General features: G+C 43.2%; 1 protein-coding gene across 2 annotated transcripts in view; it reads left to right on the forward strand.

Annotated features, from left to right (window-relative positions):
* The window catches only part of ZFAND3 (zinc finger AN1-type containing 3), a 336,409-nt gene that overhangs the window by 288,994 nt on the left and 28,993 nt on the right, over window positions 1–18,422 (forward strand). For both annotated transcript variants that reach the window (XM_034962030.3, XM_034962032.3), the window contains one exon: window positions 9,428–9,595. In XM_034962030.3, coding sequence (XP_034817921.1) covers window positions 9,428–9,595 — 168 coding nt within the window. The remainder of the gene's footprint in view (window positions 1–9,427; window positions 9,596–18,422) is intronic.

An 18,422-nucleotide genomic window follows, 5' to 3' on the forward strand; every position in this document is an offset into this window, starting at 1 on the left:
CCATTGGAAAGGAGATAATTGGAAGAATGACTTGTGTGGCCTGCTGGGTTCAATTTCAGTCACAGAGAATGCCATCAGACTAAAACAAATCATGATTGAAAGCACTAGTAGCAAGCTTATCTCTTAATGTTTGTGTAAGCATCTCCTCCTTGCCAAGACACACATGAGCCATATTCTGATGTCCAGTATGTGGAAGAGGTGAAGTGGAGGCACCTAAAGGAACAGCATTCTTCTCCCCCACTGCAAGGTGCAGTAGAAACTGGGTTGATTACACAGTAGCTTCCCTTCACCTTCTTTACTTGTGCCAGTCCTCCAGCCATGCCGTGTGGGCTTGTCAGGTGCCTGCTGGAAGTTTTACATTTCTGGTTCTGAATGTGTAACAGAGAAAGTATACAATTAAATATTCCCTTCCTGCCAGGCACAGTGGCTCACACCTGTAATCCCAGCACTTGGGGAGGCCGAGGTGGGCGGATTACCTCAGGCCAGGAGTTTGAGACCAGCCTGGGCAACATGGCAAAACTCTGTCTCTACTAAAAATACAAAAAATTAGCCAGGCGTGGTAGCTCACACCTGTAGTCCCAGCTACTCGAGAGGCTGAGGCAGGAAGATCACTTGAGCCCAAGGCTGCAGTGAGCCATGATTGTGCCACTGCACTCTAGCCTGAATGAATAAATAACCACCTCCTTAAAAGTTACAGGATACCATTGATTGCTTGATTGATTGATGAAGGAAAGAATAAATCCAGGTGGTGGTACATTCCACAGGAAAATTAAGAAGGACTGTTAAGAAAAAAAAAGCTCACGTTATTTGAATGAATGAACAAATAGTTTGAGGGACATACTGTTCTAAATTAAAAGAGATTTAGACATAAGAGCCAAATGTAACACATGAAACTTGATTGGACATGCCTTTAAGAACAATGAGGGTAATTTCACTATAGACTGAATATTAAATATTGTGTGACATTGGGGCATTCTTAATATTCTTAGGTATGATATTTTGGTCATGTAAGGAAATGCCCTTATTATTAGATATCTATGTATTCCAGGATGAAGTATTTTGATGTATGTAGCTTATTTTCAGATGGTTCTGGGAGAAAAAAAGTATAAATATGGAGGGGCGAGTGTATTAGGATTCTTCAGAGGGACAGAACCAATAGGATATATATATTTATAAAAAGGAGTTTATTAGGGAGAATTGGCTCACATGATTCCAAGGCGAAGTTCCATGATAAGCCTTGGGGAATAAGCTGGGGAATAGAGAAGCCAATAGTGGCTCAGTCCAAGTCCAAAAGTCCCCAAACAAAGGAAGCTGACAGTACACCCTTTAGCCTGCAGCCGAGCTCGAGTCCCTGGGAAGCCACTGGTGCACCTCCAGAGTCTAAAGGCCGAAGAATCTGGAGTCTGATGTCCAAGGGCAGGAGGAGCAGAAGCAAGCATCTGGCACAGAAAGAAGAAAGTGGACCAGAAGACCAGCAAACAGACTTATCCCACCTTCTTCCTCCTGCTGTGTTCTGGCCATCCTGGCATCTGATTGGATGGTGCCTACCCACATTGAGGGTGGATCTTCCTCTCCCATTCCACCAACTTAAACGTCAGTTTCCTCTGGCAGACACACCCAGACACATGCAGAAACAATACTTTATCAGCCATCTAGGCATCCCTTAGTCCAATCAAGTTGATACTTAGTATTAACCATTATAGTCGAGTTAAAGGAATGTGATAAAACATTAATTGTTGAATCTGAATGGAGTGTACACAGGCGCTTAGTGTATTCATTAAACTTTTCTATATGTTTGAAATTTTTAAATTTATTGAAATTTTTAAAATAAAAAGTTGGGTAAAGACTAAATGCATTTTTCCTATGGCTGGCAACAAACCAAGGGTGTCCTCTCTCAACACTCGTATTCAGCATCATACCAGAAGGACTAGCCAGCACAGGCAAGCAAAAAAAAAATGGAAGGCATACAGATTAGAAAGAAGAGTTAGAGGGAAAACCTTGCCCTCTAAAACTGTTGGACTTGCTGCCATGACTTTTTTTTTTTTTTTTTTTTTCTTGAGACAGAGTCTTGCTCTGTCGCCGAGGCTGGAGTGCAATGGCGCGATCTTGGCTCACTGCAACCTCCACCTCCTGCGTTCAAGCGATTCTCTTGCCTCAACCTCCTGAGTAGCCAGAACTACAGGTGTGCGCCACTACCAGCTGGTTTTTGTATTTTTAGTAGAGACAGGGTTTCACCATGTTGGTTGGCCAGGATGGTCTCAATCCCTTGACTTCGTGATCTGCCCGCCTCAGCCTCCCAAAGTGCTGGGATTACAGGCGTGAGTCACTGCGCCCAGCCTGCCATGACTTTCATTTAAGATTGTTCTATTTGATGGAGAACTGTTCCCCCATGGCCCATTAGCTTCTCCTGATTGATCTTTTGATGAATTCATAGTCACTTGTTTCTGGTATCATGGTGTACCGCCAAAATCAGCTTCCAAGTTCCTGTGCACCAGAAATGGGAAGGGAAGATGGGCTGTGAGGAAGTGAAAAACCTAATCTCAGTCTTTAAAACATACCTTTGGGGTTTTGGGTACTCATCTCCTGAAGGGCATATGATAATTTTATTATGACTCCTGACTTCTGTGTGTTCTGCGGCTCTTTAAACTGTCTTCTAGTCAAAAATGTCTCCACAGAAGCAGCTTCTGCGTTGCTATCCGGAGGACCAAAATCTGATTGGTAGATGATTAGGAGTTGGCCCCAAGAAGATTTCTGATGCCATATGTTTTTTGAGCATACTAAGGACAAAGACCTCAAAGCTCAGGTGCACTCCCAAGATGGTCAGCCTTCCTGATCAGCCATTCCAGATTTCCCAATCTTGTGTTCCCAGGAGGAGAGGGAGACTAATGCTTAGGAATTATACTGCCTGGCAGTTTGTGAACAACTGACTTTTTAAATGTTTATGATCTAGGACATGGCATCCTAGGAGTATTTCAAGCTAGATTCGTCTCCATATCAAATGAAGATGATGGCATTCTCCACAAAATTTTAATAATCAGCCTCTTGAACCTTGTTCTCTGTCCACACAATGGCTTTTCAACAGATGTGTTACTCCAAAATTATTTTAGGGTCATTGGGAACATTAAGAAAGGAAGGGAAAATTTCAGTCAAATGAGGTGGGAATTTTTTTTTAATGGGTAGCAAGGTGTTTTCTCTCTTAAAGTCTTTCATGGCACACAGAGTAAAATGTCAGGAGAAGATGAATCTAATCCCAGCATATACCCCGAAAGCAAAGCATGAGGAGAAACACAGAAAGTACCTGTAAAGCAGGTTTTTTTCAAGCCTCTTTTATCAGTTTTTCCAGTGAGAGTGTGGTATTTTTCGTGGACAAAGGTTTTACCAGCTAAAAGCTCCTTTTAAATGGTCGAAGGAGAAACAGCAGTGATGTGTGAGGGTTCGTTAATTATTGCTCTTACTGATGTTTGCACAGGCTGTTGGGATCATAAATGTCAATCTGTCAAGAGACTGATAGGTTCTAAAAAAACTGATTATCTCAAAAGCTGTCATAGAGCCTGAGATTAAACAGATTCATCTTTCGTAGAAGTAAGGGACAGTGTGGGTGAAGGGAATAGCAGAAGGCTTTCTTCTCTTTGTTGCCACATTGCTTCTCCCACTCTCCTATTCTGTATTGTGAGTGTTGGCTTGTACAGAGGCCTAAAAGCCTGTCTGCCTGAGATGTCAGGAAGCCACAGCCATGGTTAGTGCACGGGGTGTGTGCAGGCTGCCAGCTGCAGGGTGACAGGAGATTAAAAGAGATTGAGATTCAGCTTTGACAGGCATGACACAATTTATTTGGAAATTTTCAGGCGGGAACATGAGTAATAAAGACAAGAATGACAGTAAGGAACAAATGTGAATTTCTGCCAGAGACAAAACAGAATTTTAAAAGAAGTAGCTCTGTTTGTTGTCTCCAGTTAAGCTTTCCAGTTAAACTGTGTTCTTAAATTGAAAGTCTTAACACTACTTTCTGAGATTGGCTAGGAAAGTACAATTAGAAGAATTCCTCTCTTCAGAAGATTCCATGTCTTTAAAATTACTGTACAACCAGCCCACCATATCCATGGGTTCCACATCTGTGGATTCAACCAACCATAGACTGAAAATATTTGGGAAAAAATGGATGATTGTGTCGTACTGAACATGTAGTTTTTTTGTCATTATTCCCTAAATAATACAGTATAACAACTATTTACATAGTGTTTATATTGTATTAGGGATTATAAGTAATCTAGAGAAGATTAAAGTACAGTTGATGCTTGAACAACATGGGTTTCAACTGTGCAGGTCCACTATGCACAGATTTCCTTCTGCCTCTGCCATCCCAGAAACTGCAAGACCAGCCCCCCACTCCTCCTTCGTCTCCTCCTCAGCTAGTCAGCGTGAAGACAACAACGATGAAGACTTTGATGATCCACTTTCACTTAAGGAAGAGAAATTGTGTTTTCTCTTCCATATGGTTTTCTTAATTTTTTTTTCCTGTAGCTTACTTTATTGTAAAAATACAGTATGTAATACATAAAACATGCAAAATATGTGTTAATTGTCTGTGTGTTATCAGTGAGACTTCTGGTCAGCAGGAGGCTATTACTAGCTAAATTTTGAGGGAGTCAGAAGTTATATGAAAATTTTCAGCTGTAACAGGGGTCAGCACCCCAAACCCCATGTTGTTCAAGGGTCAGCTGTATACGGGAGGATGTATGTAGCTTATATGCAAATACTTTGCCATTTTATATAAGGGACTTGAGCATCTATGGAATTTGGTATCCTTGGGGGGTCCTGGAACCAATCTCCCTTGGATACCGAGAGACGGACTGTGCAGTACTTGTCTCTCTGTCGAAAATTAAGCAGCAGTTACTTTCAAACCAAGAAAGCTAAATAGGCAAAATCCTTCTTCTTAAGATTTTCCTTCCTTATTTAATCACATTATGATTCTTGATCAGACTTTCCTTTGACTAGATCTGATGTGATATCTTTCTCATTCTATTAAACATTGGCAGAGAAAGCAGGAGTCTGGTGAGTACCAAGAATTGTGAACCTGGAATGGGGGAGCGGCAGCTCTGTGTGGGTATATCTACTACACTAGATTATGTTCTCAAGTAAAAGCATACTGGAAAAAAAGAATCTGCTTTGTTGGCCCTTTATGAAGGACCTTAATTAGAAGTCACTGTTAACTCCTGGGGTGGGAATGGTTTCCAGCTTGGCACGGGAGTTCCTCCTGCTACTAATGAGCATGCTCCTTGCAAGGACTCGCTGCTTCTGACAGTTAAAGCTGCATGTAAGAGTTATTTCTTGTCACCTCTCTCTCCACATTTAACTGTTACTGCCCAAGTTCAGAGTATGCAAGTAGACTGTTAGGTGTTTTCAGGAAATTGGCAATGCTTCACGGTAACAGGGAATGATATTTGTGAGTAAAAGTAAATCATTACAGGTTAATTTATTCAAATATGGGTAGTAGATGGTTGCTTTAATGTCAACCATGTTTGGATTTTTTTTTTCCTGGTAGTCTTTTTCTAATTGACATAAAACTTACAAATGAATAGTTGAATTATTTAATTCATTATCATGTCGTTAGAACCCCTGCCCTGGACATCTGTTTCTCTTATTTAAGCAACTCGCCCTGTGGCACAAAGGTTTCATTAACTAATTAGCAGAGGAAATGTAAATTTCTTATGCAAGTGAGGATGATTCTATAGATTACTATTTATTTCATTAGCTTCTCATTAAAACACTAAGTTGACTTGTGAGAAAATGCCGGAGAATGGTTTGCTTCTCGAAGAAATTACACATACACAGTCACCTTCTTGGGCAGTAGCTTGTGGAGGATAGTGAGCAGTTTTGGAAGCTTATTTACCCTCGCTCTTGGTGGCAGGGAGCATTAGAGAGCATCTAACAGATCTTCATCTAGGGAAGGGTAAGTGGGCATATTCCAGAGCTTCAAAGGTGTGGATCTCTTGCTATCTGGAATAGTTCTTTGATTCTAAAACATAACACATTCTGTTAGACATTTCTTCTGCCTTGCTTTAGAATCATCTAGCATTGCTTCCTGGGGCCCAGACTTTCTGTACATGGATGCCTTTGGTCATAGACTTGTACGGATGCTGGGACATTGATTGTCAGAGGACCGAGTAGGGCTTAATGGTGTTCTTTTAGGATGATCAGTATATCATACCAGAAGCCGTGGCAGCATCAGAAACCTCCTTTAGGATTCATTGTTCCAGAATATTCCATGCCTACTGCCTACCAGAACAAATAACTCAGTGGTCTTTATATTAATGTGGAATAGATCAAGGAAAATCTCAGCATGGGATCATGTAGACATTCCTTAGTGTTGCTATTGAATGCCCATTGGTCAGATAAGATGGGGAATTAAGAGAAAAAGAGGTCAAGACTGCACAGGCCTCCTAACTTTGCAGGGCAGGGGTTGGGGGGTCCCATCAAAGTGGGTTGTTTGGTGATGACTAATGATTGTGATTATGTAAATATGAATTCTATTTCTCAGCCATAGGACTCATACATTTAAAAAATTTTTCTTCACATATCTAACTCCCTTACTTATTTGGACATAGTTACCTTATGGATAATATTGCCACACTGAAATTCTTTTTGTCTTTATTTTTTCTCCCGGCTTCATTGACACAGTGAAATTAAATTGTCTTCTCCTTGCAGGAAAGGTTTGTTTTAGAAATGGGTGCTTTGCAGATGGACAGCATGTTTGACAGTTTGGGATAGATTCATGTAGAAAGAGCTCTAAATGTGAACTCTGCATTTTCAGACACAGAGGTGTGAAAGAAAGGGGCTCAGGGTCTGAGCAGTTCTGTGTTAGATTAGAGGTGTGCTGGCATTGTGCCAAGGCCCTCCAGATTTTAATCATAGTAATAATGAAAAGGCCTCAGCTGCCTCCCCATCTTGTGCTGACACCTGCCTCCCAGTGGGAGTAATTTCCTATAAGGATGCTTTGAATTTAGGACTTTGTCTCAGAAAAAAATTTTTTGTTACAGTTTTTACTCTAGAATTTTCTTGTTACAAAAAAAAAATTCTAAATAGGGTTATTGATACAAATAGAGCCATTGCTGGTTTGTGTAAAAGGACCCTGCCTGCAGAGAGCAGTGTGGCTCATACAAGGTGAATTTCTTTCAGCTGACTGCTTTGTAATGATTTATATTTAAATTGTTGCTTGTTGCTCTTGTAGAAGAAGGGAGAGCGCCTGCCCTATCTGTAGCCACCTTACTCACCACACTGACTGGGCCTGGACAGCTTTGCTCAGCAGAGCTGGGAAATAGGCTGAACTTGCCTTCAATTGTTTTCATCAGAGTCCTTATTTAGTTGGTTTGTATTGGGGCAAAATGTCATGTAGGACTGGAAGAATTAAATGAGATGAAAAATGAAGTCTGTAGTTGCTAAGAATGGTGCAGGGCCTCCATATGCCAGTACAGCACATCAGGGCTGGGGGACTATGAGCGAACTACCAGCATCACCATCGGGGTCCACTGGACAATCTTGGGTGAAGTGCAGCATCTTCCTCACACACAGGGAGGCTAGGAAAGGGCATACAGACAGCCTTCACTAAAATACATCCTATAGGCTCTGGCTTCTCACTAGAGCCACTTTAAGTAGAACATTAGGACTGCCTAGGAGACAAATTCATTCATTCAAGAAATATTTATTGAGCCATAGGCATGGAGGGAACATCAGTGAACAAAGCAGGTGAAATTTCCTGCCCTCTTGGAGTTTGCTTTCTTTTAGGGCATAATGTTAAAGATAAGTGCTGTGGAGGAATAAAAGGGAAACAGACGAGGGGAAGTGCTAAGAATAGGGATTCAGTGATCTTGAAGTGATGATCAGGGAAGAAGCCTTCAATGAAAATGTGACTTTGCAAAATAAAATTTAAAAGAAAATGTGACGTTGGAGCAAAGATATAAAAGGGAATGATGCAGGGCCTCCATATGCCAGTACAGTGCAGCAGGGCTGGGGGACTGTGAGCAAACTACCATCATCACCATCAGGGGCCTGGGTGATAAAAGAGATAAGATCCCATGTAGATCTGGGTGAAGAGTGTTTCAGACAGAGGGAATAGAAGGTACAAAGTACCACAGGTAGGAGACAATAAGGAGGCTAGTGTAGATAAGCAAAGGAAGGAAAGCAGCAGGAGCTGAGCGTGGGGCAAGTCATGCAGGGTATTTGAGAGTCTAAGTATCTGGACTTTCACTCTGACAAGGGGAGCTATTAGAGGGTTTTGAGCAGGGAAGTAACATGATTCTAACTTGATTTTTAACAGAGTCACTTGTCTGCTATGTGGAGAATAGACTGTAGAGACAAGGGGATGAGCAGAGAGACCAGTGAAGAGGCTCTTGTAGTAGGCTTGATGAGTTGGTAATGGCTTAGACCAAGGTGGGGGTGACAGAGGGGTAAGAGGTGTGGCATCTGGATTATTTTGAGGAAGACTGTTTAGGAGACTCCCTTCTGGAAGTAATTTAGCACAAACAATTTGGAACTTGGTAAGAGGTACATCATGGGTATGCAAGCAGCTGTTTCAGGAATACAGAGCCCCAAAGAGCTGCCCAGTTTATTGAAGGCAAGAGTCGTTTACAGCCTTGTCTGTGATAAGAGCTTTGTTGCATCTTAATTACTTTTTTGAAGTTGTGCAAGACACAGTTTTCACAGAGTACACCCCCCTCCACCTGCCATTTTGGCTCCACCTCAAGGTGGGGTGCCTGGTGCTGCTGCTGCTGCACCACCCCATGGTGGAGTTCATAGGGCAGCTTGCATGTGCACCAGCAGAGGTACCCCTTCATTCTGAATCAAATTGAACTAATTGTCAGTATTAGAACCTGACTTTTGTGTCTTTAAGAGCAGAAACGTGAGTAATTTTACTATAAAAGATTACAGATCACTCATCAAACGCTGGCTTTGGGAATGGAATTGTGAAAGCATAGTGATACAGAGATACGTTAGACACAGTCCCATCTCTAAAGAATTACGGTCTACTTGAGGACAAGCAAATGCCCAAGAAAAGATATCTAACCAATACAGGCAGTAAGCATCTAGGTCCCAGCAAGGGAATACGAAGACAGGACCCCATTTCTAGCTGGAATGGTCTCCTCATAGAATCTCAGCTCTTTTTAAAAACAACAACATAGAACTGGTTTTTGTTGAGCCACCCACACCCTCCTCTCCAGCTCAGGCCTAGCTTGTTAGAAGTCAGCACTAAAGGTACACGTTTGTCATAGTTTGTGCAGTATAAACCAAGCAAGTCAGAACTGGCTCTCACCTGTCTGATTCCTGGACAAGGGCAGTAGCCTGGTCAGGAGAATGCCTGGAAATACATTAATCAACTGTGCTTGCCAGGCCAGGCACTAATCCTGATCCCCAAATATGTTGTTTTGGTCAGATTCACAGTCTGAGAATGAGGCTTCACCAGTAAAACGGCCACGACTACTTGAGAATACGGAACGGTCCGAGGAAACCAGTCGATCTAAACAGAAGAGTCGACGTCGGTGCTTCCAGTGCCAAACCAAACTGGAGCTGGTGCAGCAGGAATTGGGATCGTGTCGCTGCGGTAAGCATCTCCCCCAGTGGTGTGATGGAGACTATATCCTTAACACCTTGGCCCAGCTTTGGAAATTTAAGTGGCTGAAGTCTTTCATTCTTCTTCTGAGTACTGTAAGTTTGCTACAGTAGTGCGTGCGATATAGGTTTGGGGCTTGAGAAATCAGGAGCATAGTATGTTTGCCTCTAAACACCCTTTATTCTCACACATGCAAAAAAGACAAAAACATCCCCCTGTTCTTAATGCATATCTCCTTAGAGCTACATCTCACTGCTTAGTGCTTTCAACTTCCCCCCACCACTTACTACTCTGGTTTCTTCTCACGACTTCAGAAGTTTACCAAACAAGCAAAATTCTGGAGTATGTACCATAAAATTCAGATATTAAGTTAATTTTGAATGAGCTTCTTACTATTTATGATAAATGGAAGATTTTTGGAAGTTTTTTTTCTCCATATCCCTGTTAAATTAAGCTTTGATTAGAAAATTTCCTTTGAACCTTAGTTCATCTAGTCAGTTAATACCTTGAAATAGCCTTTTTTTTTTTTTTTTTTTCTGGGCTGAATCCATCCTCCTGCCTCTGCCTCACAAAGTGCTGGGATTACAGGCATGAGCCACCATATACCCAGTCTGAAATAGCTTTACAGTCACCTTTCCTTCTGTATTCTGTAGTGTAATACCTTTTAGAATTGCTGCACAGGGATGCCTACCCACAGTGGAATGAAACTTAAGTCAACCCTTTCTCTCTTCTTGACCACATGTATCATGACACATAGGAACGAAATTGTGTAGCAGCATTATTTTAGGCTGATTTACAGTTTCCTGTACTTGTTTTTATTTCCTGGTTTTAAAACCTAATATTATAAAATTGTTTGAGGACCAGTTCAGCTGTCATCAGGCTGACTTTGAGACCTGTCTGTAGCCTCTGAGATTCCTATTTCTTTCTTTCTGAGAAGTCAGCTTTAGAAGCCCCCTTTCACTTCTGGGACAGCCGAAGATATCCTACAAGTACTATTGCTGACAGTCAGGACTAAATAGTTCACTCAGCAGTTATAAAGTAATGGTCACTGGAAGTTTACTATCTTCTGAAGCGGCAGCCTTTGCTGCTACGGTTCCTCAATTATCTGCACTATTGGAAATGGGAAGGAAGAGAGAGGTTATTAGCTTTTCATAGAAACTACATTGGAACTCCTATTCCTGTTTTGACCAGATACCTGTTTGTTACACATTCTGGTGTATGTGGTACTCCACGAGATTAGAAGTGCATATTCAACTGCAGAAACCGGAACCAGCATGGGGAGTCTAAATGTTACCAGATAAGGTTTTTAGGGCATTTTGGTTATAGTGCTAAGCATTTTTGGGAAACCGTAAAGAGGGTTAGGATAGGTGGTGGGAATAGAGGCTGACAGCAGTTTTCAGATGTCCGTGTGTTCATGCACGCAGTATGGCCCAGGTAAGTTCAAAACCTTATTCTTAGGCTATTTCGATCAACCCTGCCAGGCAATTTTAAATTCTTGGTGATGTAGGGCAGGGACACTGTGGATGGCTGAGGAAACTCTGGGCTCTGCTGGCTAACCAGCTTCGCTCCACTCTGAAGAGGCTGTCTCATCTTTTGTGATCTGCAGATTCTTGCTTTGGTCTTCATGTGAACTCTCAGGGAATTTGAGCAGTTCAGTCTGTTACCAGTGTTGTGAGCCTACCTGGTCATTTTAGCTGTTGCTTTTGTAACGTAGGCTTTTGGTTGTTCCTCAGTTAGAATTGTGGGACTTTCCTGAACCTTCTGTTCTTGTTTCTTCCTTGAAAGTAACTGAATCCTGGGTATTACACAGGATTTGCCATAGCGGATCAAGCAATTGGTCTATCAAGTATGCTGTCTTGTCCCCGGCAGTGGCTAATGCTTCTTCTTCTTGTCAGGCAAACAGGAGATTTCACAATTTAGCACTGAGATCTAAAGATGTAACCAGGTCTCTCAGTTTACCCTTCAGCTTTGACGCAAACTACCTAATTTCCTAAGGTCTTAGCATCCACCTGAAAAAAAAGAAAAAAAAAAACAGTAATACATGTTAGATGACTTCACATTCACTCAAGTAAAGCCAACTTGTCTAATCTCTGGTAAATATAGATTACTCTGCCATGCTCTTAACCTTTGTGGGCAGGAGGCTGGATTGCTAAATGCATATTGGGTTTGCTTCAGTATGCATCCTTTTTAAATGTTCTAACATGTAGTCTCTTGGCTTGTGCCCAATTCCGAAAGTCTGCTTTTAGGGAGATTTGACTTTTTCTGTTGGAGAAGAAAGCCCTGAGCTTTCTGCAGTCTCAACAGGATGTAACTTTCCTAGAGTCAGCTGGGCATTCAGTTTGACCCACTGAGAGCGTTATACTTATGTGCCCAGAAAAATGACTGAGTCAACTGTCACCCTTCAAAAGATGAAGGGCAACAATGAGAACATGCCATAAAAAAGTCTGGGACTGTTTTTGACAAAGAGCTCTTGTGTTCCTCCTGCCTGCTTGGATCTCTCTAGGAAAGGGTGAGTTGTACTGTTATTTCCTTGAGGATGCATGGATGTTGGAGAGATGTTTAACTGCCCTGAAAGGTTTTAGAGGGGGGATAACACAGTAATTTACTACTGAAAGTGAAGACTCAGGAAGGTAGTTTGAGCTCAAACAGAACACTTCTTCCCTGCAGAAAATCTTTTTTTAAATATATATTCGCAATCTTTTCTTCCATTTGCCTTCCATTCTGTACAGGTTATTAACTGCTGACAAGAAATTCACATCTCATAAATAATGCTTAAGAGCCATTGCTATATAAATTGAATGTGTTATGAATTGTGATGGGCCTTTTTGTAGCATTCGATGCCTAGAGCAGGAAGAACAGAGGATGTCATTTTCATTAATTTCTAATGAGGTGCCAATTAAAGGCAGGGAAGACGCTCCAAAGGGAAGAATGGCCAAGCTCCCCTGAATCCTCCGCCCCAGGGCTGTCATCCAAACACTGCCAGTGAGGCCTTCTCTAAAAATTCCATTAAATTACAGTCTCATCGAGAGCACACACAGACACATTCAGCTTCCCTTTGATCTTCAAAAGAGCAATTTGTAAGGCGAGTTCTGAGCCTTCTTACATAGGGAACAGCTAGAGGTGATAGGAATTGTTAATTGCCAAGACACTTCATGGGCTTTCAATAAGGAGGAATTTTGAAGAGGAATTCTCCTCTGCCTCCCTGTGACTAGATAACCTTTAAATCAACAATACCAAAGTAACACCCTTTTCCTGTGAAATCTTTCAGGGTGCCAATTAGAAAAGGCATGTGGTTGCGAGGCTGGGATTATATCCTGCATCTTAGAGCATCTTCAATAGTTTAACTTCTCAAGATAGAAAACAGTTGCCTGAAAATGGATCTATTTGTTTCATTTTCTACTCAGTAGGCAAATTGATCAGGTCATTGTCATTGCAGGAGTCTTGTCTCCTGCATTGACACCTAGAGGATGTTCTTCTGCAATCTGGCCATCTTCATCAAATCTGGGCCACGTCACAGCCACAAGAATGCCGTCTTCTCTGAGCAGATCTTGATTGATACACGTAGCTTGGCTTCCTTTTTTTTTTTTGTGGAGACGGAGTCGCCCAGGCTGGAGTGCAGTGGCACGATCTCAGCTCACTGCAACCTCTGCCTCCCAGGTTCAAGCAATTCTCCTGCCTCAGCCTCCCTAGTAGCTGGGACTACAGGTGCACACCTCCACGCCTGGCTAATTTTTTGTATTTTAGTACAGACAGAGATTCATCATGTTGCCCAGGCTGGTCTTGAACTCCTGAGCTCAGGCAGTCCACCTGCCTCGGCCTCCCAAAGTGTTAGGATTACAGGCATGATCCACCACGCCCGGCCTTCTTGGCTTCTTAATCACTGTGCAACGCTTGCTAGAACTGCAGAACTAATTTTTAAATACCAGTTGAAGAGTGTAAGTTTTAACATATTTTCAATTGATGGTGCATTAACAAACTTAAGTGGATATGCTCCCTTTGGGAACAGTAGTGCTTTTATTAACCTCCTGAGTAATCTGACATCCTTTATTGTTTTCAAAATAAGTTTTCTCTTCACTTTAGAAACCTGAAGTGATGTGTTAGCTGGGGCCTCTGGAGTAGTTGATCATCTCCAAGTGCCTCAGTGGTCATTGCTGCCTTATCATTCACTGTCAAACCAAATTCATCAAGCATTTACTGAAATCTGAATATGCAGAAAGCATTTTCTTAGGTTTTGTGGGGAATATAGGAGCTAGAAATACAGAATCTAAGAGCTTACAGTCTAAATCTGTGGTTTCAAGCTTGAGTAGGGGCCTGGTGTGGTGGCTCATGCCTGTAATCCCAACACTTTAGGAGGCCAAGGTGGGGGAATCCCTTGAGGCCAGGAGTTCAAAACCAGCTTGTTGCCTGTCTCTATTTTTTGTAGAGATAGGCAACATAGTAAGACCCTGTCTCTATGAAAAATTATTGCCAGGCAAGATGGTGCAACCCTGTGGTCCCAGCTACTTGGGAGGCCAAGGTGGGAGGATGGCTTTCAGCCCAGGAGTTCGAGGCTGCAGTGAGTCTTGGTCACACCACTGCATTGCAGCATGGGCAACAGAGAAAGACCATGTCTCTTAAAAACTAAAAAACAAACAACAAAAAACAAGAACCAAAACTTGAGGGAGCATCACAATTTACCTGGAGGGCATGTTAAAAACAGATTGTTGGGACCCACACCCAGAGGTTCTGATTTGGTAGAACAAGTTCCCATGGAATGTTTTCACAGCCTTTCTGTTTTTTTATGATATTGACGTTTTTAAAGAATACAACCCTCTATCCCTCCCCTCACCTATTTTTTAGTAGAACACTCTTTATTTGGGGTTTTAATAGAACACTCCTTATTCTGATATTTCTTCATAATTAGATTCAGGCTACGAATTCTCACCCAGACTACTACATAAATAATCACGCATCCTTCTCAGGGTTTTATGGGAGGCACAGATGTCCATCAGCCCTCATTGTTGATGTTAATTTTGATATACCCACCTAGTCAGGGCATTCCCTGGTTTCTCCACTATGTAGTTACTATTTTTCCCCTTGCACCTATAAACCAATCTGTGGGAAAACACTTTAAGACCAAGTAAATGCTCTGCTCCTCGTGAAAAATTTTCCCTAGATTCATCATCCATTGATGATTCTTGCCTAAGCCAGTCTCTGCTAGGAGGGTTGCAAAATGATGATTTACTAACTCTAGCACTCCCTCAGCATTTACTATTTGGCACTCAGCATTCTTCTATAAGTGAAGCCACCTCCTCTCCCCCATTTATTTATCTGTTACTGGCATGGACTCATGGGCTCTTATCTTTTTTAATGGTTTATGATTTGTTATGGTACAGTTGTCCCCTGGTATCTGCGGGGAATCGGCTCCAGAGCCTCCCATGGATACCAAATTCAAGGATGCCTAAGTCCCTGATATAAAATGGTGTAGCATTGCACATAACCTACGTACATCCTCTCATATACTTTGTCATCTCTAGATTACCTAGAATACCTAATACAATGTAAATGCTATGTAAATTGTTACATGCTGTGTTGTTTAGGGAATAATGACAAAAAGAAAAAACCTGTGTCAGTGCAGACACAACCATCATAGGCCTAACTACATTTTTTATCTGTGGTCGTTGAGTGCGGAACCCATGGATATGGACAACCGACTGAACTTAATTATTTTGGTGCTCAAATTGTCCTGGATTTAGCCAGTGGAAGTTATTTTCTGCTGGCTCCTGTGCTCTTGTGGCATACTTCCCATCTTTCTTCAGTGGTGGGGGGAGGATTTGGGAGCATTCCCTTATTCTTTGGCGTAACAGCATGTGTCCCTAAATTTCCCCAGTCCTGGAATCAGCCACTTCTCCAAGGATCCCCAAAGTGATTTTAATGTGCACTCAAGTAGGTATTTGCTGGGCCCAAGAGGAAGGCAGACATACATAAAATAACTGGAACAGCCTACCATAAGCATTTATCAAGGTATAAGTATAAGGTATAAGCCTATGTTATAGTGATATGGAGAGGGAGAGATTAATTGCAACTCAAGATTCTGGACAGGCTTTTACAATTGGGGCTTTAAAGGAAGATTGGGACTCAGATATGGGAAATGAGGGGATGCTTGGGCAAAGCTGGTATTTAGGAGATGAACTCTGTTCAGCTGGATGAAGTCTTGGAGTCAAATGAGGACAGACTGTTAGAAAGGGAGGAAAAGGATTCCAGATTCCAGGCTGAGGAGTTTGGATGTTCGTTTATAGTGAGAAGCCATCAATAGTTTTGAATACAGTCAACATGATCTAATCTGACTTTTAGAAACATGAAACATGTTGGAAAGCCATGGAGGTTGTTGAATCTTTTCAAGGGAATGATCTAGAGAGAATGTGAACTGATTGAGTCAAAAGGAATATGCATGTGTCACAACTGTTGCTGCCATTGCAGGGGGCTACACAATGAACAAACAGTGATATCCGTAAGGTCTAGAGTGGGGCAAGGAGCTGCAGTGATTAGGACACATGTTGGGGACATGCATTACCAGGCTGATCCATTTCACCAGCATCAGAAATCAGCCCACGTGTCTGTGCCTTAATTTTAATTCTTATTCAAGTGTAAACCTGTCAGGAACATTTGGCATTCTGTCTTATGTCTCTAAAGGAAAGTGAGGCAGTATGTTCTTATAAAAAGCCTTATTCTGTTCACAGTGTTCTAGCCTAGATCCACCAGAAAACCCTGTTATGCAGAGAAACACCTGAGATCTTTTATTATGACCAAAACTGATTTGACTGGTGAAATGTTATCATTATTGCCATTGTGTGGAGAGTCCATGCTCTACCATGAGTTATAGGGAGAGAGTGTATCCATCTGGGTCACCAAAATGTGTCCGGAATTGGTGGGTTCTTGGTCTCACTGACTTCAAGAATGAAGCTGCGGACCCTTGCGGTGAGTGTTACGGTTCTTAAAGGTGATGTGTCCGGAGTTTGTTCCTTCTGATGTTCGGAGTTTCTTCCTTTTGGTGGGTTCTTGGTCTCGCTGGCTTCAGGAGTGAAGCTGCAGACCTTCGCGGTGAGTGTTACAGGTTATAAAGGCAGTGCAGACCCAAAGAGTGAGCAGCAGCAAGATTTATTGCAAAGAGCGAAAGAACAAAGCTTCCACAGTGTGGAAGGGGACGCGAGTAGGTTGCCACTACTGACACGGGCAGCCTGCTTTTATTCTCTTATCTGGCCCCCACCCACATCCTGCTGCTGGGTCCATTTTACAGAGCGCCAATTGTTTTGACAGGCTGCTGATTGGTGCGTTTACAATCCCTGAGCTAGACACAAAAGCTCTCCACATCCCCACTAGATTAGCTAGATACAGAGTGCTGATTGGTGTATTTACAAACCTTGAACTAGACACAGAGTGCTGACTGGTGTATTTGCAATCCCTTAGCTAGACATAAAGGTTCTCCAAGTCCCCACTAGACTCAGGAGCCCAGCTGGCTTCACCCAGTGGATACCGCATTGGAGCCGCAGGTGGAGCTGCCTGCCAGTCCCGCGCCGTGCGCCCACAATCCTCAGCCCTTGGGCAGTCGATGGGACCGGGCACCATGGAGCAGGTGGCGGCGCTCCTAGGGGAGGCTCAGGGCTGCGCAGGAGCCCACGGCGGGGGGCCAGGCAGGGAGGCTCAGGCATGGCGGGCTGCAGGTCCCGAGCCCTGCCCTGCCGGGAGGCAGCTAAAGCCCGGTGAGAAATCGAGCGCAGTGCCGGTGGGCCGCACTGCTGGGGGATCTGGTGCACCCTCTGCAGCTACTGGCCTGGGTGCTAAGCCCCTCACTGCCCCGGGCCGCTCCGAGTGTGGGGCCCGCCAAGCCCATGCCCATCTGGAACTCTAGCTGGCCCACAAGCGCCGCGCGCAGCCCAGGTTCCCGCCCGCGCCTTTCCCTCCACACCTCCCTGCAAGCTGAGGGAGCTGGCTCTGGCCTCAACCAGCCCAGAGAGGGGCCCCCACAGCGCAGTGGCGGGCTGAAGGGCTCCCTGAGCATGGCCAGAGCGGACGCTGAGGCCGAGGAGGCGCCAAGAGTGAGCGAGGGCTGCGAGGGCTGCCAGCATGCTGTCACCTCTCAAGAGCATGGTTAAGCAAAAGACCCTGGCCTTTAGGAACTCCTGTTTATATGCTGAGTCTGGGTGATGAAAGACTAAAGCTTCTCCAGTACTCCTAAGACAGCAACAATTGGGATGTATGTTACCTGTGACTCAAGAGAAGAAGGTGTCCCATCCATCCCCCCAAAAGGAAAAAAAGTTCCACAACCTTTTGATGGGAGTTATTATATATGTGAGAGCTAAGGGTAACTAGAAATCTTGAGGCAAATTCTGAGAAAATTTTCTTCCTTTGCTATACTCCTCCCTTCACTCTCACTGTACTTTTTACCTAAACATAAGTATGCTATCTGTATTCCCCATTTAATCTTTGATGTGTAAGTGTTCCAGTCTAAAACCAGATAGATGAGTCCCTCTGCTGCTCCTCTGTAAATTGCAACTTGAGATGTTAGAGCAAAACAAATGAAACCTTTTACTGAACACGAACTCCATGTATTTAGCCCATTAGTGCAGGACTGTCCCAGAGACCCAGCCTACCCTATGTTCTTTGACAGGGCTGTAGAGAGATGTCAGAAACATGAAGAGCTCCCTCTCCCTAAGCAAAGGAGCATCAAAGACTGAGCTCTTCTTACAAGACCGAATGTGCAGGGCACATCCGCTGCAGCCTGTGTCACATCCCCACCCATCCCATACTGACAGGTATGGCAGAAGACCCTTATCCCATG

Source organism: Pan paniscus, chromosome 5 (assembly GCF_029289425.2).
Source record: "Pan paniscus chromosome 5, NHGRI_mPanPan1-v2.0_pri, whole genome shotgun sequence".
NCBI classification, from domain to species: Eukaryota; Metazoa; Chordata; class Mammalia; order Primates; family Hominidae; genus Pan; species Pan paniscus.